We start from the raw sequence: 26,633 nt of genomic DNA on the forward strand, positions 1-26,633 counted from the left end.
GTCCCCCGCCCGCAGCCCGCGCAACCGCGCAGCCGCCGCGCCCGCCGCCTCCCCGCCCGGCTCTGCGCATCCTCGCTGCGGCCCGAAGTCTCCCCCTTCCTCCTAGCATCTTCTCCTCCTGGCCCCGACTCTCCTTCTGAGCCGCTTCCCTTCCTCCGTCCTTTCTCCCATTTCTCCCCCCTCCCTCCCGGAGTCTCGGACAGACCACCCAGCTTTGGCTCTCCTAGACTCTTGCTACTCAGAACGTGGTCCGCGGACCAGCAGCATCGACCTCCGCTGAGAGCTTCTTAGCATCACTAATCTCAGGACTCCAGGCAGACACATAAATCAGGATCTGCATTTAACCCAGATCCCTGGGAGACCCCAATACACGTTCAAATTGAAGAAGTGCTGCCCTGGAGGGTTTACCTTGCACACACCCTGTTAGAATTGCTGCCTTCCCCTGCCTTGTGCCAGCACTTTTTGGAAGCACTTACTATACCCGTTATTTCTTGGGATCATCACAGAAGGAAGTTGAAATAGCAAGATCCCCACTATATAGATAGGTAAACTGAGATGCCTAGAGCCAGCGGGAAACTAGAACGCAGCTCTTTGGACTCGATTCATCTGCTTCCTCTCCAGACTTTTGGAGTGTGCAATCGGCAGCGGCTGCCAGTGCCCTTGCATAACCCGCCCTCTTCAAAACCAGGCAACCGGTTCCCTGCTTCCCCACAGCCAGCACGCAGCAGGCCTCGGCAGGCCGGGACCGTGTCTGATGGCCATGCTGAATCCTCAGCTTTCTCACATTCATTCCTGTCACTTGCGGTTCACTTTTGGTTGTTTACTCAGCCATCCATTTAGTCACAACAAACACTTACTACATGCCAGGCCCCGTAGTTCTTTTCTAATGACGGTTTTGGAGTGATAACACATTCAGACTGCTAAGCTGTTTTCTACTAGAAAACATGGACACAATTCTGTTTATGCTGGATTTGCAGAGCCAGCATTTTAGCCTCCTTCTTTTATTTCTTTTTATTTTGTTTTATTGCATAAACAAAGAAAATTAATTATAGAGGCAGAAAAGCATAGAGGTTCCAAATGCAGGCCCAGAAGTCAGACTGTGTAGGGTGGTGACCAGTAACCTTCCTGATGGCAGTGAAAATTAGGTAACACGATAGAGGGAAGGATCCATAGCGTTCAATGCTATAAAGTCATGAATGAATATGCATAAGATTATGTAATACAAATATTCAAAAGGAAACTAGTATCTCAACCCTGTTTGGCCCAGGGTGATGAGAGAGGATACTGCTGTCCACATAGTGAGTAGTGTTGTGCCAGCCAGAGGTCACGTGTTTGCTATTGGGTACCAACTGACCCCGATGGTGGGTTGTCCAATTGGAGTTTAAACATGTTTATCCTTGGGGCCAGCCAGGGTACAGCAGTTAAATTAGCGCATTCAGCTTCAGAGGCCCAGGGTTCACCAGTTTGGATCCCAGGTGCAGACATGGCACCGCTTGGCAAGCCATGCTGTGGTAGGCGTCCCACACATAAAGTAGAGGAAGATGGGCACAGATGTTAGCTCAGGGCCAGTCTTCCTCAGCAAAAAGAGGAGGATGGGCAGCAGATGTTAGCTCAGGGCTAATCTTCCTCAAAAAAAAAAAAACAAAACACATGTTTATCCTGACAGCTGAATCAAGTGTAATTCATGAAAACCTTGGGCTTCACTAGGTCTCCTGATATACCAGTTGTTGCAAGAAATAGATCAGATTTATTGCTTGAAGAAGGTAAAATGAACTATAATTACTTAAAAATAAAAACAAAGACACTTCTGCCCCAAAAAACATAGCTTTGCAATGCATAAAATTCTAAAATTCCAAAAAGCCAATTGATTGATTATAGTGTAATCCTTCAACAAAAAAACACTTATTCTTAAAAATTAAATTCTTTTCTTCTCTTCCTCTTCACCAGGAAAGGTATGGTCGGTTTTAAATGGACCAACGTTTAGACAAAAAAGAGAAGCATGGGACTTCAGACTTCAGTTGATTCTCTGCTTTGGGAATCCAAGCTGTCACCTATTTATTTTTTATTCCCACTTCAATTACTACAATTAACGGTGATGGTGCCAGATAGAAGGCAAAGGAAAACCAAGTCATTCTTCTCCAGGTAAATTGGTCTGAGAAAACCATGTGGGCTTTTTTTCCTCTGCAGAGGATGTGAGAGGAGTGTGGGGGGACGGGGTTGTTGGAGGAGGGTTTGCAACCACAGCCTAAATGAGGCTTGCAGGTAATCTGTGGATTTCTATGATCTACCCATGATCAGGGATCTGGGGTCCGTGGACTGAAAGGGGGCCATAGTGGGCTTCAGGGATGGTGTGAGGATCCTATGTGAGTGTTGGAATAATGTTATGTTGCATGGATTTTTCTAGGGAGAATACCCACAGCTTTCCTGGGTCACTCAAAGTCTGCATGCCTCCCCAGGGCCTCTGAGCCTTCTCTGGTTTCCAATTCCTTACTGACTTGGCTGCTTCCTTTCATGGGGTTCTCTCCCAGCCATTTAAGTTACCTTTTGGGATTTTCGTATTCTTTGTGTTTTCTCACCAGATTTGAGCCCTAGAGAGAGACCTGTTCCCCCCTCAGCACATATCTCCCTCTATGTTGCATCACAGGTTTTGCAGACACCCTCGGCTCCCCAGCGATGTGAATACACAGAGCGGCCAAGAAATACTGTGGTTTCCTCTTTCGTGTACATTTTTAGGGGAGGAATTTTCCCTGAACATTCTGAGACCACTGGCTGAAGAAGAGCTGGCTATTCAAACAAGAACTTAGAAATGAACCTGAGTTTAATTTCATTTTCATTTTTAAAACAAAGACAGCACTTTTATTTTCTCTTCTCATCAAAACCATTTCTCTAAACAACTTTTTACTGTTTATAAAAAACTCCCCCGAATCAGTGATGGATCTCCATATCTGACCAGTAACAGATTTGCCCCTGCTTCCAACTGGCTAGTGTGTGTGGTTTTTCACTTTTGATTACTTAAGAAATAAAACCTGTGATCTTGGCAGCTCTTAAAAAAGTTAAACCTAGAGTTGCCACATGACCCAGCTATTCCCAGCTCCCAAGAGAACTGAAAACATTTGTTCACACAGAAATTTGTACACGAATGTTCATATTATACATAATAGCCCCAAAGTGGAAGCAACCCAAATGTCTATCAACTGATGAATGGATAAACAAAATGCGGTATATCCATACAATTGTTTGTTATTCAGCCATAAAAAGGAATGAAGTGTTGATGTATAATACAACACGGATGAACCTTGAAAACATCGTGTTAAGTGAAAGAAGCCAGTCACAAAGGACCACATATTGTCTGATTCCATTTATATGAAAAGTCCAGAATAGGCAAATCCATAGACAAAAAGCCAGAAACAGAAAGTAAATTAGGGGTTGCTAGGGGATACTGGGAGGGGAGGCTCGGTAGTGACTGTAACTGTGGAGTTTCTTTCTGGAATGATGGAAATGTTCGGGGATCAGATAGTGGTGATGCTTGCACAATATTATGAATATACTAAAAACCGCTTAATTGTACACTTTAAAATGATTAAAAACGTGAATTTTATTTCAATTGCTTTAAAAGTTATGATCTTTGAGATGGTGAAGGAAAGATAAAGATGATATCAGAACATTCTTATGCTATTTTGGGCATGTAAAATTTCGAGTGCATTCAGCTGGGATCTGCTGAATGCTCCAGGACCTAGTTTTTAACCTCTTCGAACATAAGGCTCTCCTCTGCAGTCTACAGTCCACAAACCCTGTGGGTTGTAGGATTTCCAGGCCCCTTGCGCTATCCGCCCCCCCTCCGCCCCCAGGAGTCTGGCCCACTGTTTGGAATCCTTGCTCTAGAATGATTATGTCAGCAAGCTGATTTTTCCCCCTGGACATAAGATGTGTGTTGTGTGACCATATGGTGCTGTTGTTTTGGTTTCAAGTTTCTATAAAAAAGGTGAAGTGATTGTACCAATTCATTTTTGTCCTTATGAATCCACCGGACACAATGTCATCTACTTGGGTCACCATGCCAAGGACCGATCATACATTAAAGTAGGCAAATAACCAGGACAACTACAGAAACAGTGGAATCCTCTTGATTTTTACTGGTTCGAGTTGAGCTGCCAAAGGTACTGGGTTTTCATATACAGTAACAGCTGATTTGTTTGTGATCAGACTTTAGTGACATCAACCTTCTGATGCATCTGTGAACCCAGGGGGACATGGGGAAGAAGCAGGAGGCTCAGAGCCTCCTAAAAATAGCGGCCAAGAAGCCCATGCATCCCTCCTTAGAAGCAAAACCAACTGGACACTGTGCAACACTGGATTCCTGGCTGCCCCAAGAAAACCTCAGTACTGCCCTGGAGGTTCCCATTGGAGAGCAGGTGGTGGAGAGCAGACGACTCAGAAAGTAGGTTAGAAGAGGGAGGTGCTGGAATGGCAAGAGGTGACCACCCCAGACACAGCTATCTGCCCCGTATTGTACAGGGACACATTTTGTATTGTGTGCATGAGATAAAGAACGGCTAAAGCTGTTTTACAAGTACAGCAGGGGTCATGTAGAATAGGGGTCAGAGGTCCCAAACACCACAATTGCCCCAGATGGCTTCACCGTCAGACCAGACAACAGTAAAACCCATCCATGAGAATAACACGATAGTCTGTGAAAAGCGAAGCCAAGCCTCGCACATTTTGCTAGCTCCGGATGACATCACTGCACAACACCAAGGTACAAGAGGGGCTGATGTTTATAATGATGAGCATGACTCATCAAGAAAGCTTATATACTCTCCGGTCTATTCTGTTTACTAAGGCAGGGAAGTGTGTAACACACTTTAGAAAGATTTCCCTCGAAAAAATATTAAAATTTTAAAGATTCAGCACTTAAAGGGTTAATCCTCTGTTATCTGAATATTTGCTTACGTACCTCATTTTACAACAATGCTAGTAAATGAGGCTTTACTCTTTTTTTTTTTTAATAATCATTAGTATCAAATTATTGGCACCATTCAGTTTTCAGGATAGGGGCAGGAGAGCAAACTATACAATACAACATAAAAATACAGTTCTGATACAAATATACGAGATCAATTCCACTTAACAAGTGGTCATAAGAAATGGATGGACGTTTTACACACAAGGAAATACAGCTAGTAAATCATCACATGGAAAAGTGCTCAGCCTTGGTAGCAACTAATGAAGTAAAACAATCTTTCAAGAACAACTATACACACCTATTAAACTAGCAAAAATAAATAAAAACGGCAAAACCCAATACTGGCAGAGCTATTGGTAAATAGAAATGCTTATACATTGCTGGTGGCATCATAAATTGTAGAGGGTATTCAAGCATTCAGAGGGGGTGGGGGGTTGAACTAGATGACCTTTAAGGTCCTTCCAGCCCAGAGACTGGATCTTTCTAGAAAGCAATCCCGCAATATGAAACAAGAGCTATAAAATACTCCATGCTCTTTGACCTTGTAATCCCTCTTTGGAGATATTCCCAAGGGAAGAATCCAAAGGAAGGATCATTTTTTTTTTACAAAGACATTCATAGCAGCACTATTTATAAGAGTGAAAAATTGGATGTAACTCAAATATCTATTAATGGGGAGAAGTGAGGTTAACCATGTTACTTGGACATAAAGACATTCAAATTGATGAGAGCAGGATCTGTGTTGAAAAGAGGAGATATGTGTTAGGTGGAGAAATACAACCAAAGAGTATGTACACACTGATCATAGCTACGTAAAAATGTGTGCACATTCATTTAGAAAGCTTGGGAAATCATTTAGAGGGCTAATCTGTGGTTAGGGGGTTCCTTGATTCCTGCAAAGTTTTTCAAGTGCATAATAAAAATTTAAAAACACATTTCTTGAAACTATATAAAAAGAGAGCAAAGTTTCTTCTGGTCAAGATTCTATCAACAGGACATGAACTGATCAACTTTAGAAATAATTTTCCTTTATGGAACGCCCAAATGAATCCTGATATTGAATCATCTTAATCTCGTAAGAATTTTTAGACAGTTTAAACTATAATTTCCTACTTTGGATTCAATGATAAATTCTATGTATCCCAAATAATATGGTATCCAACAAATTCACAAGTTAAATCATATTTCAGATTAAGCCGAAGTATCTTCAGTCTTGATAATCGCAACTTTCTTTTTTTAGTTCATCTACTCATGTCAGAATAAAAATGAATGTTAAAGACTTTATAAGATCTGTGTATTTACCAGTGTAAATGAAAAACCAGCAGTAAAGAATTATTCTCTCGTTAAAAATGACTCTTTAACAAACAGTCAAAGCTTGGTGCAAGTTTCGGTCATACAAAATCACATGGTTGAGATTGATCGCAAAGGATTCCACGGTATGTTAACCCCTGTGGTTACTGATACATACGCACAGGTACTTCTGAAAAGGAATCCCCGTTTTCCCATCTTTCTTCTCTTAGGCTTAGCAAATCCTGTCTCAACTACATTGAGTAGTAGAAAAACTCTCATACTCAGGAGACATAAAATAACTTTTCCAATAAAAGTCAAGCCAGAAGTTGGCCTCAACCACCCACGGAGACCTGGGCGAACGGGGCACACATTTGTATGTTGTGCTAGAGTGAGCACACGAAGCCCAAAGAATGAGAACGGACAGAAGGCACCATGCCATCCTCCAGGCAACACGGACAGAATGTCACAGTTCGGTCATCAACAGTCTTTTCATCATTTTCTCTCTCTCCAGTTCCTGCCGGAGCGTCTCTGCACTGAAAAAGAGTAGGTGACAAAATAGTGAGATAAACCCTCAAAAATTGCAAAAGCAGACTCAGCTTAAGTGTCATCTCCCAGATTCTTTCTTGATCTCAGTTCTTGACTTTCTCTTTCCGGTTCCTTAAGGACCCTTACATTTGCTAGCACTGCAATGACCTGAAATTGTCCGGCTGTCTGTTGGTTTCCTCCACTAGACTGAGAGCTCCTCATCAGGGGACTGGCGATATATGTATATGTCATTCATCTCTGAAACCGCAGAGCCTAGCACAGGATCTGGTGCATAGCAACCTCTCGGGAATGGTCTTTGGAATGAGTGAGAAGATGTCTAGGGGTTAGATTTCTTTAAATCGTGCTTTAAATTGGTTTCATACGTACCTTCTCCCAGAGTTCCCTCCTATGTTTTAATAAATAAAATTGAATGAAAGAAAATTGACTGCTTTAACAGGTTGTATCTGACTTCTTGGCCCTAAGGCTCAGTTGCCTATCTCCACTGTTTAGACACACACACACACACACACACACACACATACACACACGGGAAGTACACATCTTTAAAAGCACAATCGAGTTTTTAAATAATCTCATTCAGGGTAGAAAATCAACAAGGCCAACAAGGCTGTACACAAACTGACCCCAACCTGCACCTTCATGGGCCTCCTCTGCTGTCATTCGCTCTGCTCTGACCACACCAGCCCCCTCGTTCTTTCTTAACCACACCAGGCACACTCCACCTCAGAAGCCTTAGCACTGGCTGTTCCTTCTGGCTAGTATACTCTTTTCCCAAATATCCACAACTTGCCCCCTCACCACCTTCGGGTTTCTGCTTAAAGGCAACCTCAGGAAAGCCAGCCCAGCGTGCCCTGTTGCCTTCATGGTTTTATTTTTCTCCCTAGCGCTTGTCACTGTCACACACACACACCACACACAGACACACACTCATTTAATGTCTGTCTCCCCTCCCCCAACATTAAATCGTAAACTCCGTGCAGGAAGGACTTTTATCTGTTTCTTCACTGAACATCCCCAGCACCTAGGATACTGTCTATAGCCTTTGAAGACATTTCAATAAGTTCTTACAGAAAAAATGAGTGAAGGAATGAATAAGAGGGTTGTGAATGTCCCAAACACCATGAATCTAGAGCCTGTGCCTGGTCTCCCTGTCGCCAGAGTCACCCGCCGGTACCTGCTGGTCTGACCCACCTGGCTGCCAGAGAGACAGGCTTGCGAGGGGTGTAGATGGTCTGCACGGTGGAGACGGTCTCTGTCAAAGGCCTCAGGGTCGCTGCTGGAATCAGCGGGGAAGACTGGCCAGGACAGCACTGTAATTTACCGTCTCTAAAGTCTGCCTGGAGAGGAGACGGAAGAGAGGAAATCAATCTCAATTTGGGTTCCATTTTCACACTGTCGCTGCTCCCGAAGCTTTACCATACAGTTCCTGTTATTTTTTAATAATAGCGAAAATCAATTGCCATTTGTTAAATCACTGTACTTTGTGCCAGACACTATGCTAAAAGCACCTTCCATACCTTACCTTTCGACAATCCTTTAAGGCAGAGATCATATTTCATCACAACTTAGACGCCATCAATTGTAAGATGCACCTTTTTTTTGCAAGTGCCACATAGAAAGAAAAATGTGGCCATTCAAACTTTGCCACGCCCACTATTGTAATGAACATTCTGATTTCAGAAATTTTAAAAGGTGAAAAACACATGTCTTAGAACTGATTTTATGGAAAAGGAAAGTGAGGCTCAGAGAGGTTAAGTAATCTTCCCAAAGTCACACAGTAAGTATTAAGAAACAGTACTTAGAATCAGGATTAGCTGACTCCATAAGTGGTGTCTTTCAGCACTATAGCAGTGGTTCCCAAAGTATGGTCCCCAGACTAGCAGCATCAGCATTATCCTTTTTTTTTTTTTTAAAGATTGGCACCTGGGCTAACATCTGCTGCCAATCTTCTTTTTTTCTTCTTCTTCTCTCCAAAGCCCCCCAGTACATAGTTGTATTTTCTAGTTGTAGGTCCTTCTGGCTCTGCTATGTGGGACGCCACCACAGCTTGGCTTGATGAGCAGGGCTAGGTCTGCACCCAGGATTCGAACTGGCAAAACCCTGGGCCCCCAAAGCAGAGCCCATGAACTTAACCACTGGGCCACAGGACTGGCCCCAGTGTTATCCTGAAACTTGGTAAAAATGCAAATTCTCAGGCTCCATCCAAAACCTTTGGAACCAGAATGTCTGGGAATGAAATGCAGCAAACTGTGTTTTTTATGAGACCTCCAGATGATTCTGATACACAGTAAAGTTTGAGAACTACTGGTCTAGGATATTCTGCCCCATTTAGAGAGGATAATTTATTGTCGTTTTCATTACAAAGCAAGATATGCTTATTACTTTTACACAGAAAACTTAAAAGATCACTAAAAGTAAATAAATGAAGAAATTCCATAATCCCTTACTGTTGTTGTCAGTATATTTCCTCACAATATTTTTTCTATGCATACTTTTTGTTTTACATTCTTTTGATACCAGCTATATATTTTATAATTTGATTTGTTATGCTAGTACCTGGCTCTAAACTTGGAGATTTTTATCACATGGCTTTCTAAAGAAGAGGCTTTGATCATCAAATGAGCAGTGTATTCTTAGCAATAGACAGAAGATGAGCTGTCCCTCCAGGGGAAACATGGAAAACCACTGAAAATACCAAGTACAGTTGTAGTTCTGTGAGGGTGTATCCGGCTTGAGCAATGGGACGAGGTTTAGCTTTGAGGCGTCCTGAAAGGCTCTTGCTGAGAAATGCAAGCCCCTGTTTGTTTTACACCTGTCTCCAGAGAGAGAACTGACCCGCCCTGGGATGGAGCGATGCCCAAGAATTGAGCAGGGGCGGCCCGCAGTTCTATGTGATGTTTGCATGTGATGCACAGCACATGATGTTTGCACAAAGAGCCTTCACAAATGCTGGGCTGTAGCAGCCGCTTGTGTGGTTCCCCAGATAATTCTGGCTCATCCCATTCCAGGCACGTGGTAGAGATTTGCACTTCCTCACCCACTTTGAAGTTAGGCATGGCCATGCGCCTCGCTTTGCTGCCATGTTTCATCTCCCTTGAAAGATTTAAGAGCCAGTTGGTGATTTATCAGCTCTCTTTCCCCACTGCCACTGTGACTAGCAATGTTCCAGAGGGCAGCTGCTCCATTAGCCTGAGTCCCAGAAAGGGGACAATGCAGAGCAGAGCCCTCAGCCTACCCGTGACAGACACGCAGCGCGAGTAGGAAATTCAATTTGTCATTTTAAAGCATGACGTAGCCCATCCGTCCCAACCCAGGAGTGGGGGAAGAAGTTATTTCGTTGCTTCAGTGAAGTGGGTGGAGGTTGGACTTTCGATGTCATTTTTGATTCTTTTTGGAAAAACAGGGAAATATGGCATGAAGGTGATGGTGAGTAAAAGGGCCTTTGCATGACTCAAGGCAGTGGCACCAAACTGTGCTAGCAGGCATTGTATTCTTCCCCACCATGTACTCAAGGCGAAAAAAAAAGGCAGCTTCACTTAAGAATGACCTTGGGGAGCAGCGAACATTACTGATATTAAATCTTAACCCTGAGTACTCGTCTTTTTAATACTTGTCGAACGAAGAAATGAATGAATGAGTGAATGAACTTTTGCCAGAACAGAGCAGATAACAAAAGGACAGACCCAGGCTAGGAAGAAGAACTCAGGACAGAAGTCTGCCCAGCACCAGCCGGGGGCTCTCATGCTAGGTGGACCAAGGCCCTCGGCTGAGCATCAAGCGAGGACCCAGTTAACAGGCCTGAATGCAAGGCAGAAACTGGTCTTAGGATGAAGCAAGGAGCGCCGTTGTTGAAACCAGGCCCAAGGTCAATGCTCCATCAATTATCAGACCAATTTTGGGCACTGTTCCCTGGAGCTACTAAACTCCCCCGTGACTGTGGCCGGGACAGGTCTGGAGGCCTGTGGAGAGGACTCCCCTGCAGCAAGGTCACGTGTCTTGACCTTGGTGGGGAGGAGAAGAGAACATGACATACAGAGGTGAGAAAATTAGGAGGCTGAAGCCCATGAATTTGGCGTCCCTTACCACCCAGCTGTTGGTAACTCCCCAATTGTTATCTCCAATCCAGCCCTCTCTGCTGAATTACAGACTCGGATAGTCAATTGCCCATGCATCGTTTCCACCTGGATGTGTCCAAGGCATTTCTAACACATCATCACCAGAAGCAAACTCATTATCCTTCCCAATCCAGTCTTCTTTCAGAATTCCTTAACTCAGTGAATGGACCCACATTTTGCAAGTCAGAAATCTGGGAGTCATTTTTGACCCTGCCTCTCTCATCCAATCCAATTTCTTTCCAACCTCCTAAATATCTTCCCCATCTGTGCACTTTTCTTCAACTCCACCATCAAAACCCAGACATCTGGGTCAAGCTCTCTGCCCTCTCTCCTTTGAACTGCTGTCCTAGATTTCCAGACTACTGTCCTGAATCCACTCTGCCTGGACCCAACAGTCCTCCCACTGCTGTCACCGGGATCATTTCCAATGCACCTGCCCTGTCACCGCCTTTCAAAGTCTTCCCCTTGCTCTTAGGATACAGATCAGAATCCCTACTGTGGCCTCCAAGGCTGAGCACAGTTTTGTCCTATGATATTCCCCTGCCTTCCTCCCCTTCCTCCTCTCGTGCCCCAGTCCCTTGCTCTCTGCGTTCTAGTCCCACTGGCTTTCATTTCAGTCCCTTTTCATTTCATCCCAGGACTCTGGTTCACGCTGTTCTTCCTGCCCACTCCAACTGCCTTCCAGCCACTCTTGCCCAGTTCTTAAAAGCCCGAGCGTGGTTTCTGACATTGGCTTCCTGTTCCATCTCGGCCCCCAGCTTTTCAGGAAGGGCTTCCCTGGGTGTCTCATGGTACTGCCAAGGCTGGGCAGGAGGCCAGAGGGCCCGCCATGGCCTCCTGAGGGAAGTAGAGCCAGAGCTTCAGCTGCGGCGCTGTGCCCAGCAAACTGCAGAGGTGGGACGAACGTTGGGGCAGTAGCATTTAACAGCCTGGCGCAGGCCCTGTGTCTCTGCCCTCTGGTTCTTAAGAGGCAGGTGCTAAAAGCATCTCATGACCCTCAAATTGGATTGCTCTAGGAACCTATTTCTGCCTCTGCCTGGACTGCTGGACAGCTTCCCATCTCTGTTTGTCCTCTGAAATCTGAATCAGCCACCACCCATTCCCTCCCTCTCCATGTGGCTGAAGTCACTTCAGGTAGTGACTGTCATCCAGCTTATGAGACTGCACTTAGAGCTGTCCCTAGGCCACCTCGTGGATCAGATCCTCCAGATTGGCCAGAAATCCTTAGGAAGGAGACTCAAGGATCACTTAGTTCTAGGAATTGTAAACCCTGATCCCTAAAAGGAGGAGAGGGTGAGAGGAAAGAGGAGGAATGCTGAACTCCCCACTTCGGCTCCATTCGGCTTCCGCAGAAGCTTTCATTTAAAGAAAAGAGTTGAGCAGCTGAAAAGAAGCCTGAAAATCACCAAACTCTCTCATTTTGCAGATGAGGCAACTACCACATTAAAATGTTTAAAACCATTTCAGCCATTTGCAGAGTTGAAGTAGGCTGCCCAGCCACACAGACAGGTGGTAACAGGGTGCCGGTTGTCACGACGACTTGCTGTTGTTAATTACACCACCTGCCTCTCCAGCCTTGAGAAATAGCAACTGCACTTGACATTTGTGGGATGGTCTGTGGTTGGTAAAGTACTTTCAAGTTCTGTATCCCTGTTGATTCTTGCCCCAACCAGATAAAAGGAGGATATCCTTATCATTGTTTCCTCTTTAAATAAGAGGAGACTGATGTTCAGAGTGGTAAAGTGACTTACTTAAGATCACATCATTTTCAAGATGCAGATCCGATCCAAAAGAATCAAAAACAGGGACTCAAACAAACACGTGTATACACATGTTCACAGCAGCATTATTTACAATAGCCAGAAGGTGGAAACAACCCAAATACCCATCAATGAATGAATGGATCAACAAATTGCAGTATAGATGTACGATGAAATACTGTTCCGCCATAAAAAGAAATGAATTACTGATACATGCTACAACATGCCTGAGCCTCAGAAACACTGTGCTGAGTGAAAGAAGCCAGATACAAGTGGTCACATATTATAAGATTCCATTTATATGAAATATTCAAAGTAGGTAAACCCACAGACACAGAAGGCAGGTTGGTGGCTGCCAGGGGCCAGAGGGAGGAGGGAAATGGGGTGTGACTGCTTAATGGGTACAGGGTTTCCTTAGGGGGGGGTGATAAAGATGTTTTGGAATGAGATAGAGGTAGTAGTTGCACCACACCAAATGTGCTAAATGTCACTGAATTGTCACTTTAAAATGGTTAATTTTATGATGTATGAAGCTCACCTCCATCAAACAAAATAAAATAACTAAGATGCAGACCCCAAACCCTTCCCAACCTCACAGAGTTCCCAGTCATCAAAAGAAGCTGCTGACATTGCTGCCTGGCATTCCACAGAAAATCACGCCACACAGGAACAATGTCTTAAAACACAGATCGGTTTTCTGGATCTACTTACGGTAAACTGTGGCCCTGTAATGAAAGGATCAGGAAACGGGGTCACTGTATCAGCCGGGAATGTTTTTATCTTCAAAAAAGAGAAAGAGAAGAGTGTTACTTTTTTTTTTAACTAATATTTTTATTCTTTCTCTATTGTGTTTTCCTAGGATTTCTGTTTTTCCATGCCTTCTTGCTGTTTTTATTTATTTATTTTTTGGTGAGGAAGATTGTCCCTGAGCTAACATCTGTGCCAACCTTCCTCTATTTTCTGTATGTAGGATGCTACCACAGCATGGCTTGATGAGCAGTGTGTAGGTTTGAACCCAGGATCCGAACCCACAAACCCTGGACTGCCAAAGCAGAGTACACGAACTTAACCACTATGCCGCCTGCTGGCTGGCTCCTAGAGTGTTACTTTTAGATTAGAAAACAAAGTTTGGAAATCTTTGGCAGGGCACTTTTAAAACAATTGTAGGATCCAGGGAACACACACAGAGCCTTCATTGCTTGTGAAAGGAAATACACAAAGGGTCCCTTGGGAGTGTTGCCTGGCTGTTGTATCTGTGCCCGTTGTACTGTAGGGCTGGGACTCAGCAGGAATGACAGGCTGGAGTCATATTTGTAGGGCACCGCACACTTACCTCGCCCTGGAACCCCTATCACTGGGTCTGCTTGGGCCTCCAAGGCATGCGGGGCCCTATGCATGGCCTGATCCACAAAAGGCCATGATCGAGGTGTATAATGAGGCAGGCCAGGGCTGCGGGGGGTGGCTGCTGACGGCCTCTGCAGCTGTGGGGAATGGACTTGAGGCTGCGAGAGGTCACATCCTGGGACACAGTCTATCACAGTGGATAGTGTATCAGGTGGCCCAGACTAATTAGGCCAGAAAGTATAACCTGTCTGTTCACTTCAGTTGTTGGGCTGCCTGTAAACTCTGATAATAGAGGAAAACCTCAGAAGAACCCATGTGAGCATGTGAGAATCCTACCACCGTGGCCTTTGGGAAGCGAAGGCAGGGTGACGGGAAGAGCCTAGTGTAGGGCGTAGTTGCAGTGCAGGGCTGGTCTGAAAGAGGGCGGATGCACCAGCATGATCAGGTAGCCGTGGGTGGCCAAAAAGAGCCTTTGCTTCCATTTCTTTCTTTCTGGTCATTTTGTCTTTGGCATCCTGGAGGCTTTGGGGAATGGGGGAAACTATTTCTTTAAGTCAGCCAAGAGGACTGCCAGCAGGCTCAGGGGCCTGATGACTCTGGCACTAGCTTTGTCTGCAGCCTCCGGGTGCAGAAACCGCCTGCACATTTGCTGGTGAACGCACAGGGTGCCACCTGCCACCAGAGGGCTGCAGCCGACAAGGCCACCCCTGCCCTTTGGCAATAGCCTTTGTGTCTCTCAGGGTCTTGCCTATAGACCCTGGAACAGCGACTTGAGGCCCTTGAGTCATTCTAATGGGGGGTAAGGTGGGCATGAGCAAGAACACATCAGACCAGACCAAGTCTTCTGAGGTTCTGAGTGAGTGGAGTAGGTCTCAACCCGACCGATCTGGGAATGACAATGTCCTTGCTATGTGCACTGAGATGTCCAGCCCAAGCCTGCACCACTTCCCCAAACTCTCTTCAGTCTCTTTAAACATCTCAAGATTCCCAGAGACTCAGGTGTCCACTTAGATTGCGGGTAGTGGCCGCCTGGAGCACAGCAAGGGGAGGACTCTGGGGGAAGCCTTGTGGCACATTCTCCTCACGTGGCCTAATGGTTCGACACGGTATTCTGAGACCAACAGCAAAGTGAAAAGTAACGTACAGATGAGACTCTCAGACCATCATGAAGTAGAAGGGGGAAAGAGGCTGATTACTATATCAAAGAAACATGAAAGCTGGCAACTTCAAAGAATTATTTTACACCTGCTCTAAATAAGAAAAATATACTTGAACAGTTACATTCTGTGTTGCTCCACTGTGGCAGAGCATAGTCACTCTTTTTGTTTTTGTTTTTGAGGAAGATTGGCCCTGAGCTAACATCTGTGCCCATCTTCCTCTACTTTATATGTGGGCCACCTGCCACAGCATGGCTTGGTGAGCGGTGTGTAGGTCCGCGCCCAGGATCCGGGCTGGTGAACCCGGGGCCACCGAAGCGGAGCGTGTGAACTTAACTGCTACGCCACCAGGCTGGCCCCAATATTCACTCTTCTGATGGTGCTGTCACTTGGTGTAACCACTTTAGAAAGGGAACAAGCCCAAAGGCACAATATTGAACCCAGCAGAGTCTAGCCTGAGAAAATCAAATACCTGATGCAAAAACTATATGTGTTCCCTTGAATAGTGACAAACTGGAAACAAAGCACACGGCCTGCTGTAAAGAATCTGTTATGTAAATGGTGGACCATTCACTTGATGGAACACAAACAGTCATAGAATGCAGCAAGAACAAGAGAGAAACAACACAACATTAAAGTGAGAAGAGAAAAACAGGACATGATACAGATACTACGATTTAACGACGTAGAACTACGAATGAATATGAATAAATATTAGAAGGAAACATGCAAAAATGAAAAAAAGTTGTGCTAGGTTGGGATTATGGGCGATTCCTTTCAAGTCATCATGGAATACTCATATTGTGATCTGGATAAATAGCAGGAAAAGACAAGTTAAAAGTCTTTATATTCAATAGAAATGCAACTAAGATTTCATCTCTGAGAAAAGCATCTATGCTCATCAAAGCTCTAGGAAAACAAACTCTTCCTGGTTCTTGAGACCTAGAGACAAAAGGACAGGACCACAGCCGCATGTCCCAGATTGACCAGGGCGGGCTGGACTCCAAACTCTGCATCCATCCTGGAGGGAGAGCACCTGTTAGCCGGGCTCTTCTGGAGGTCTGGCATTCGTGCACACCCACGGGGCCGCCGGCTGGTGGCTCCTGCCCGCCTCACCTCTCCTGGCCAGGCCCCTCTCCCTGCCAGGGTACCTACCAGCCTCGTTTTGATTGGAGGGTGCATGCAAACTCCAGTGGTCTCTTCCTTCATGGGGAGAGAGAGTGGAGGAGAACAGCGAGAGTGGGCACAGTGGGGGGCGCTGGCGGGCTCTGCCTGCTCACGAGGAGAGGAGAGAAGGGGAGGAGGAGGTGGTGAGAGGGGAGGAAGAGGAGAAGGAGATAAGGGCGGGGAAGGAGAGAAAGATAGCACAGTGCAAGACGGATCTGTCAACTTCAGACTGCTGGCAAGCCAGCCTCACCCGCAGCCTCCTTCCAGCCTCCGGCCAACTGGCTTCTAGTCCCTCCCGCCTCCCCCCTCTCTCCGCCTTCTCTCCTCTTCTCTGGCCCTCATCAGTCTTCTCACTATCTGAGCAGAACAATACATCAAAACCCCACTCCCGGGGCTGGCAGGTAGGGGCCATCTCCTGCGCCAGCTGCCCAGGACTGGCAGTGGCTTCCTGGCATGTTGTTGGGGATTCTGAAGCATTGCCCAAGTCAAGCCAGAAAGAAAGCTGTGATGAATTAGTGAGGTTGGCCATGGGGGCCATATGAGGAGTGGCTACACACTTAAGAGTGTTTGCCTTCTATGCCCAGTGCCTCCTGCACCCGCATTATGGTGTATAGGTGAGTAGTTGTCCAAAGAGAGCACCAGGAAAGAGACATATTAGCAAGGAGGGACACAGACTTTAAGTTTTCATCTGTCACGGCTCTTGATCTGTGTTCAGAAAACGTCCTGGCTCTGATCCCCCTCCCATACCTATGGGCCCAGGCCTTGGCGTCTCGTATTGGCACTAGCGTACTTTGCCGCTTAGCTGGAAGATACCAAGCATTGTGAGAAAATGCCATGTCACTTGGGATACCAGGTTCCCGCCCCAGCCCTTTATAGAGCCATGCACCCGGCAGAGATCCAACAGCTTGTGCTGGTGAGGATGAGGATGGTGAAGAGAGAATGCTCTGATGTTAGGAGAGGGGGCCACTGACGAGGTTAGTTTGGGTTTCAGGGAGGGACCATTCACTCCAGAAAATAAATACACACACCTTTTAGCTCGAGAGTTTCCTTAAGTAGTCGGTATGATTCTGCCATAACGAATCAAGTACAGCTTCCGGGTAAGTTTCATCAAAAAATGATCAAGAAAATGGCAAGTCTCTTTTCTGTTTCCAAACTGATCCACCTCCCTCCTCTTTACCACGGTGCGGTCCTGGACAATTTCCAAGGGGCTTTGACAACCATTTTCTCACAATGGCCTTCACAACAGCCTCATTTTACTATTCAAATTTGGGAGATGCAGAAATTGCATTTGCAAAGTTGAAAGCCATGCGTCTAGACTCTTTTGTTGATTGCTTCTAAACTCATTCTTCAGAAACAAGTGAGTCCATATTAGTCACCCGCAGTTAAGTTTCCCCAGCCTAGGTAAAGTCCCCCCACTGCTCTCTCTGGTCCTCGGGATAAATGCTATACTCCACAGGATGGTTTCTAAGGCTTGCGTGAACCTGGCTCCCGCCTGTCCTCCAGGTTCATTTCCCACCACTGCCCCAATGCATCGATGCCCCAACCAGACCAACTACACCAGGGACCCCAGAGCATGAGGTCTTTGCCTCTGCAGATAACAGCAGGCACTCAACATGCGCTTTTTGAAGAAGATAAAAGCTGGTATAAATGACCAAGAAACACAGACATACTGCGTAGAGGTCAAACGTGTACTGGCAACCAGTGTCTGAACGGAAGATTATAATGAATGACTTAAGCCTTTGCCCAGCATTGGACTTTCACAGTAAAGAAGTGTTGATCCATCCCACAAGCATTTCTGACCTTTCTAAATATGCATATGAGTGGATTTAAACAAAAGAACATTCCTGGGGCTCCCACACCCTTGGCTCTTAGTAAATGAACAAGAAATAACATTACACATGTAATAAGACACTCTTTTGAAATGTATACTTTTCTCCTGATATTTCCTTTCCTCCTTGGGTATTTCTACATTCAGGCTGCTAAGGTTCTACTTGGCTTTCTGAGTTTCAAAATCTGACTCTTTGGGGAACAGAAAGATTTTGGCATAGACAGATGATGATGAAAAGGTGTAAGCTTTCTTCAACATCCAGATGAGAATAGAGGTTGCCAGTTTGAGGATGGGGGGAAAAATCTGAGGGGAAGAGATGAGGGGTAGACACTAGTGAGACTGAGCAAAGGAGCCCTGGGCCCCTCATCCCTGAGCTGAGGCTGGGGAACAGGATGAAAGAGCAGAGAGGACCTGGGCCGTCTGTTCAGGTAGAGGAGGGGAGGTGGCAGGCCCCGGAGCAGGATGGCCGTGTGGTGCGTCTAGCAGACAGGAATTCACATCCCAGCAGGACAGCGATTCCCACCCACCCAGAAAGGGCACGAGAGCAGCAGAGAGTGTCCGAGATGTATCAGCAAACAGACGACATCACAAACTAAATCGACTTCCCTTTATCTTCTTGTGCCCCAAAGAACATGACTGAAACCCTAGGGAGACTGAGGAGGCCCCCCTGATCTGACTTGAGATTAAATGTTAGCCCTCCCGATGGAATGAGGTTCAAAGTAACAAAGTTAGTGAGACGAATAGAAACCCTGTTCCTCTGACACCCAACCCCGGGCCCGTTCTGTGCCCTACACAGTCTTCCTTTGGCCAGCCCAATCTCTTCCCTGACATGTCAACTCTTGACTAATGTTCCCTGACTGAGGAGAGACCTGGGTTCTGACCAGCTCTGCTTTGCAGCTGGGTGAGTGGTCCATGAAGTACAGGGATCAGGGAGGGACAAGCCCCAAAGAGAAAGCATTGGGAACACAGAAGGCATGGGTGTTTATGGTCTCTGTGAGCTGGAAAGGGAAGCTGGCACGACAGACCTGGAGTAGGGGGCGGGATTCTGCGTTCCTAGGTCAACATTATTGATCTACAACTGTACCTTCCTTCCAACACCCCTCACTCGATCAACACCAACAACTTCCGTGCACATGCTTACACTCACACCCCAAAGGGAGAACCAGATGGAGAGCAGGTGCTGTCCTCATCACTTGCCTTCCTCCCTCCCCACCCTCACCCCCCACCTCTCTCATCCCAGGCAGAAATCCCATCTGATCATTTAGTCTATGATGCAGATTCTGGGAATGAGTGGACAACAAAGCCACAGAGGTTGTAGAACTTAGACTGCGAAATTGAGCTACATAATAAAAGAGCCGGGGACTGGAGGAGAAAAGATTTGGAAAAAGGAGAAAAAAACACTAGGAGAGTGAAGCTGGAAAGAATGTTTTTGTGGAGAGGTTGAGGACGAAAGTCCTTGGGGTAGTGCAGGGTGAAGGGAATTAAGCAAAAAGAGATTCAAGAAGTGTTACCCAGAGCTGTGAATTTAATCTTCATTCATTATTTTGAAGGATGCCAGTTCAAGATTGAATCTTTTTATTATTCTCGGCCGTTTGGACTATGCTCCTTTGAAGTCACTCCACACAGAGACATTATTACAAGGGGCGAGAGTCATACGGGTTGAACTTGTTCCAATAGAGTCTTGGGGAAACGTTGTTGAATGAAAGCAAGAAAATTTGCCCCACTCCTGCCTCTCCAGCTCCCTGTCCTTCCAGCTCTGGCCCGAGGGACCAGGGCGGTGATGTGGCTTTAGGAGTCTCATCCAGCCCCAGACCCTAAGTCCAGTCTCTCCCTGGCTGTCCTCTGAGATACAGACGCCATGCCCCGCCACTACCCCAACAAAGAGTGCCGAGAGCGCTGCAGCTTGCATCTCTATGATGCTGGGAGCAGCAGACGGAGGAGCGGAGAGAAGAAGACCAGATACAGCGAGAAGCAGGCTGCCGGAGTCCCTCTTCCTCTCTGGGCCCATTCCGCACCCACAGAGACAGGACCCTGGAGTGCAGTAAGGTCAAAGACAATGATGCCAAGGAAAATCCAAAATGGAGTGGGCTCTCACCAAAGTACCAGCCCTCCAGCATACTTTCTGAGTGAATGCACACTCATGCCTCAAATCCACACAAGCAAGACGAAGGATGCTTCATCCTGAGAACATGCATTCACTGCCAACTTCAGCTGTGAAGTGGGGAGCCGTGTAGTACAAGGACCTCAGCTGTCCTGTGCCTGGGCGGTGCAGCACCTTGGATCCTGTACTGGACCCTGTCAGAGCAGCCTAGAGATGGAACCAGTGTCCTGGGGAGAAGGAATGAGCTCCCTGTTGCTGGAGGGGCACAACGAGAGGCTGGACAGTCACTTGGCAGGCATTGGCACCCCAGATAGGAGGACCTCTGGGTCTCTGCCAGCTGCTTCCTTTCTAATCTCAGTCTGTTATGTTCACATAAAGAAAAGATGGGGCAATTAAACCTACAAGCTGGATTCACCACACAACGGTCTTTAAGGGAATCCCATCGCTCCCATCAAAGCCAAGATACATTTCTTTGTAAACTAATCCTAGTTCTCACATCCACCAGACCCTTTAATAAATACTCAGTATTTTGCTTCATGCTGTATCTTCTTCATAGAAGGCTTCAGTCTATTCCTCCATCTGGCAAACTCCTACTCATACTTAAAAACCCGAGCACCATGAAGTCTTCTTTTCCTAGTGCCCCCAGACAGGGTTAGGCACTGGGTCCCACAGCAGTGGTAGTTTACATAGACTCTCTTATGGCATTAATGGTAGCACGTTGCAGCAGCCTGGAAGTTGCTTAAGAGCCTAACTCAGGGAGATCTCTCTCCCGCTGGCTTCTATTCCTGCCAGGCCAAGTTCAGCACGGAACTTGGAGCTTAACTTTCTCCCCTTTGGCCTTCATCGGCCCTGTACCCTAGGAGTTCTCAGGTCCCCGTGAAAGATGCTGCCCTCTAGCTGGACTGGATGTCTTCAGATTGCTGCCCCAGCTTCCGTCTCCCACAACACGGCCTGCCTAGGAGTGAAGGCCTCAGTTAGGACCCTCAGTGGGATGCTGTGGTCCAGGTCACTTAATTTGCTGTCCCTTCCTCCATGCCCCTTGTTCTACTTTCCCATCTGGGGCATGCTTTAAACACAGACCTTCTTCTAGGCATTGCTCTTCTCCAAAGTGGCAAGTTCTCTAAGGAGGAGGCCGGATTTAGGCCAATTGGATGCAAAGAGGACCAGAGAAGGAGCCAGAACACGTGGGTTCCAGCCGCAGCTCAGTCCCTGGGTAATTACTGTAATTACCCCACTCTGGGACTCAGTTTCCCTCTCTGTGCAAAGGGGCGATGAGGTGATGAGGGAATGCCCTCTGTTTCTGGGTTATCCTATCTTGGCAATTTTTCTAACAAGGAGGTCATGAATAAGTCGGCTCCATTTATTCAAACACGGGAAGGGAGTAACTGAGGCCCTCAGTTCTCAGCTGCTTATCCAGAGGCGCTGACTCAAAGCTCTCAGACTATACCAACTCTCCAGGCGACAAGCACAACTGTATAAATCACAAGTGAGGTCCTTGTGCCAGCTGAGGCAGGAGCCGAGATCACTCCTAAAGCCTGGGCAGCATTCTGCCTCAGTTGTCCCCTCTTGAGAGCCTTCCAGAAATTCTTCCCATCCACCACATCCTCCTCCAGCGAGCCAGTCCTGAACGACTCCCACTGCTGGCTTCTCCCTCAGCATCTTCTGCACCGCCCATCTGTCCATCACGGCCCTTTATCAACCTGACTCCGCTCCAGCCTCGAGCTGCCCTGCTCACTCCCAGAGCCGCACACAGTAGGCTCTCAGGAGATAGTTTTTGACTTGGCTCACATCCCACATTTGTGGACCATGATTTATGCTCCGGTACACTTGGGTATTAGGCTGAGTCCAGCCAAAGATATATCCAAGTTTGCCTGTGGCATCTAATAATATCAATAATATCTTACACATATTTATGGTGCTTTATATTATTCTGCAAGCGCTCTCTCTCTCCCCTGGGATCCTTATAACGGTCTTAGGCAGACAGGGAAACAATGACATCCTTATTTGACAGCAACTATCCGATGACAAGGCTCTGAAGGAGATTGGAGCCAGGTCTGGCTTGTGTGACTCCTGGTTCAGTTCTCTCTCCCCCGAAGGGGTTTCTCACCTACAGGAGTCCCACGGGGGCCATCATCCCTAAGGGGAGTCCTATATGCAGAGGATGGAGGATGGTGGGGAGGCATGAGGGGCCTGGAAAGCTGCAATGAGGCCTGGAGCTGGTGCTTCAGACCTGAGCGTGTTGTTGAAAGCGACGTGGGCAGGCGTGCGGGGCGCAGCCCAGGATGCCAAGAAGCCAAGGCTCAAGGACCAAGGAGCCCTACGATGCTTGAGGAGCAGCAGACAGGTGGGGGCGGGACCCCTGCAGCCACCATCGGAGGAAGGGGAGACCTGCCCTCCCTCAGGGCTCTGTGAGCTGGAGGGTCCCCATGATGCCCAAACCCTTGAAGAAAGCTGCTTCCTGAGCCTTCAGGCTGTGAGCAGGACAAGAGGAAGAGCCTTCTCAACAGTGATGCCCACCTCTGTCCTTCTGTCCCACTGCCAAGATGTTTCTATGGTCTGTGGCTTTTCTGGTTTTAGCAAAATGGGAAGTTTACCAGAGGAGTGGCTTCTGTGAAATCCATCAGGAGATCGCCCGGCTCCAAGGTGAACGCACCTCCTCGGTTAGAGGGGCTCTAGAAGGCAGACAAAGACATCCCGGTGAGTGACAGCTCCAGACTGATGCGGAATTTCACCAGGAGGCACAGAGCTTCCCCACCTCTCCTCTCCCCCCTTTCTAACACCGAACTCACTATCACGCCAATCCCCCCCAGAGTTCCCTGCTCAGCAGTGTGCGAGATGTTGAGACCGAACCCCCAATTTTTTCTGAAACCTTAATGGGGACAAGCAGGGTGTAGGATGGGGAACCATCTCTCTTGAAGCTGCAAACAATTTTTCTTAAATGCTTTGAGTGCTCTTTGACTGGTCTTTTGGGGAAGAAGCACTTCAAGGATCCTTTGAATATATAAAGAGAGAACAAAGCCTCCATCCTGGATCAGGAGGGTCAAGGCCTCAAGGTGCTGGACTCATCCGGACAAGAATGAGGAAGATCTTTAGGGGAGAGTGGTACTTCTGAAAATCACGTTCATTTTTTTAGAAAATTTTTTTTCCTCTTGCTCTGAGGTCTCAGCAGCATGGGGGCCTTGAGACCCTTTGTGGGAAAAAAACAAGCCCCATCAACTTGAGGCAAGCAGGGCCCTAAGGAGAGAGACGGCCAGGAGAGGGAGCCCTGTGGCCTCTGGCAGGATGTCACCTGCATCCCCACTGAAGTCCTTTCTGTTGCGTAAATGTTCCCGCTTGGTTTTAACCGTGGGTGGTTTATCCAGATGATGGGAGCCTGTGCCCACACTTGGGACAAAGCAGTACGAGGGACTCTGCACAGCGGGGGGAACCCTACTCTAATTACCAGGAGGGGATCTACAGAAAAGCTGGAGCCTCAGTCTGGGCCAGTCACCCGCTGAGAGGCTCGGCCGGGTTCCTGCTGGGGAACACAGAGGTGTTCCCAGAGACCCCAGGAAGGGACTCAGTGAAAGACTGGCCTTGGTCAGGCAGGATGTGGGCCTGGACTGTTGTTACTGAGAGGAACCAGGAATTACCTCACCACCAGGATTTGTGACCGTGAAGCCGCAGAAGCTTCGGGCATCCAGTTTGCAAAAGCCCTTTACCCTCCACTAGACCTGCCACTCGCCCCTGAGCTGGGCAGCGTAGCAGGTCTTATTCCCATTTTTAGGAGGAGGAAACTGAGACTTGGAGAAACAAGGGCTGTGGAGCGCCTGCTCGTTTCAAGCCGCCATAAGACGCGTGAAAGGAGCAGCTGGGAACAGAGTCTGGGGCTCTGGTCCTGCCTTCAGGGCCCCCGCCCCATGCAGACACTGTTCCTCAGTGGGCCCATGAACCAGGCAGCCTTTGACTGGGCATCTGCTGGGAGAGCGACAGGTTAAGCCACATTTGGACTAATTGCTGAAGACTGACCCCGGCTAAGGGTCACTCAAAGGAAACCAAGAGAAGTGTCCTGTGTGAGGCCTTTGTCACAGCCCATTCACATCGCGGGCAATTTCCTGACATTTCAAACTGACAAATAGAATACTATTTCCCATTTTCAAACTATTAACAGGCTATCCACTATAAGGAACGGGATGGGGACATGTCCATGTTTTCACTCCTCCAAATTTTCAATTATGGGGGAAAAACCCACTTTTTGCCTTCTGTCTTTGCAGTGGAGTAATAGCTTATGTAGGGATGGTATTCTAAAATCAAAATTGCCCTCAACCATCTCTTAAATTTTCTTTCAAGTACAGTGTACGTGGTTTATTATACTATTTGTCTCTCATAAATGGTTAGCTTATCTTTTGGGGACAGGTTATATAAAAAACCTGCTTTGGTGGTTTATTGCTGGTGTTTTAGGTGTTCCCAGAGTCGATTATGCAAAATTTAAACGCATCCGGGATGCCGCATGCCAAGTTTATACTGGATTCCCGGCAAGTACAGCTGCTCCGCGGGGCTTTCTTCCCTACCTTGGCCCCTGGGGAGAGCTGGCCCTTGCCGTCTGAGTTCTGAGGCGAGCTGACTTTGCGGACCTGGGGGGACACCAGCGGTGCTGAGACTTGTGTGGTGGCGGCCGCGGTGGTGTTTGTGGTTGGAGTCGTGGTCGCTCCTACTGCCTCGGCCAGATCTGGAGGGAGGTCGTCTTCATCACTGCGGTTACTAAAAGCACATGAAGCTCTGCTCATTACAATAACAAACAGGCTGTGGGGTGTGGAGGGAGGGCAGGGAGGGGAAGGACGCCAGGGTGGGGGCTGGGGGCTCTCCAAACAGATGGCTACCAGATGTCCAGCTTACAACATCCAATACATTGACATTTTTGCCAAAGCAAATTTGGGCTGGGTTTTCCGTCGCTTGCCAAGGGATTAAAAATTTTTTTTTTATTATGGAAAAATATGTATAGCATAATACTTATTTTATCCATTTGTAAATGTACAATTATGTGGCATTAAATACATTCACAGTGTTGTGTAACCATCACCACTATCTATACCCAAAACTTTTTCATCATCCCCAAGAGCAACTCTGTACCCATTGAACAACAACGCCCCGTTGCCCTCTCCCAGGGGCCCCTCGTAACATCTGTTCTGCTTTTTGTCTGAATGAATTTGACTACTTTAGGTCCCTCACGTAAGTAGAACCATACAATATATGTCCTTCTGTGTCTGGCTTATTTTACTTCCCATAATGTTTTCAAGGTCCATCTGTGTTGTAGCGTATGTCAAAATGTCACTCCTTTTTATGGTTGAATGATATTCCGTTGTACGAACAGACTATACTTTATTTATCCATTCTTCTGTTGATGGACCCTTGGGTTGTTTCCACCTTTTGGCTACTGTGAATAGTGCTGCTATGAACACTCTTGTACTGATATCTGTTTGAGTCCCTGCTTTCAATTCTTTTGGGTTGGAATTTCATTTGCTGGGTCATATGGTAGTCCTGTGTTAACTTTCTGAGGAACCACCAAACCAAGGGATATTATTCTGAGTGGCCTCCCTTAAGAGGGTAAATACAAGGCTTGTCGGAACCTGCTGCTCTGAGCGAAGGGTGTAATGGCCCCTTTTATGGCCTAACGGCAACTGTCCCTTTGGTGTGATAAACTGGTTTCAGGGGAGGAGTTGGAGACATTTGTTTTGGGGCCAAGTAGCTCTGGTCTTAGAACCTCTCTGATGGAATGGGACGATCCACGTAGAAAAGGACTCTAGAATAAAGTCACCACGAGGGAGGAGAAGTCTGGGTTGGCACCTTGTGCGTGTCTCCAGGGCTTGGGCTTGTGGGGAAGTTTTGACCTCCCACAAGGTATGTCAAAGCGGAAGCCCTTCCAGTCTGGTCATCCCAGCCCAGGACCGGAGCAGCAGCATCAATCTCCCATTCTTAGTGTGGACAGGTTGCTTGTGCAGTAAAGGGATAACTCAGCAGGCCTGGGGTGCTCAAACCCTGCACATTCCAAAGGAACCACTGGTCACTGACAAGCTTCTGGGAGAACCTCTGGGCCTTTGGAATATCCTGACTTAGAAGAGTGCCTTTGTATACCTGAGACCTTGGGCCATGCCAGATAGCCTGTGCTCTCAAAGTGATTTATGGTGAACGTCTCTTTGTGCGTGCCTGGGGTTTGGGGGCATGCTGTATCAGTCTGACCTGTGGAAGGCTGGAGACTGAGTAGCTAAGGTCAGTCACATGGGTGTTCCATGCCTACCTGATTGATCTCCAATAAAAACCCTGGATGCCAAGGCTCAGGTGAGCTTCCCTGATTGGCAATACCTCGCTTATGTTGTTGCATGCTG

General features: G+C 47.1%; 1 protein-coding gene across 8 annotated transcripts in view; it reads right to left on the minus strand.

The window, feature by feature from the left end:
- Positions 1-4,979: 4,979 nt before the first annotated feature.
- EPB41L4B (erythrocyte membrane protein band 4.1 like 4B) overlaps positions 4,980-26,633 on the minus strand; it is a 130,080-nt gene continuing 108,426 nt past the window's right edge. For 2 of the 8 annotated variants that reach the window (XM_046657966.1, XM_046657958.1), the window contains exons 21-26: positions 24,822-25,002; positions 22,866-22,943; positions 16,331-16,447; positions 13,386-13,454; positions 7,991-8,136; positions 4,980-6,786 (exon numbers count right to left, since the gene is read on the minus strand). In XM_046657966.1, the coding sequence (XP_046513922.1) occupies positions 6,717-6,786; positions 7,991-8,136; positions 13,386-13,454; positions 16,331-16,447; positions 22,866-22,943; positions 24,822-25,002 (661 nt within the window). In that variant the 3' untranslated portion in view covers positions 4,980-6,716. Of the gene's footprint in view, positions 6,787-7,990; positions 8,137-13,385; positions 13,455-16,330; positions 16,448-22,865; positions 22,944-24,821; positions 25,012-26,633 lie in introns of all 8 variants that reach the window. The other 6 variants (XM_046657948.1, XM_046657938.1, XM_046657991.1 and 3 more) reach the window with 4 other exon arrangements.

Source organism: Equus quagga, chromosome 1 (genome assembly GCF_021613505.1).
Source record: "Equus quagga isolate Etosha38 chromosome 1, UCLA_HA_Equagga_1.0, whole genome shotgun sequence".
In the NCBI taxonomy this organism is placed as follows: Eukaryota; Metazoa; Chordata; class Mammalia; order Perissodactyla; family Equidae; genus Equus; species Equus quagga.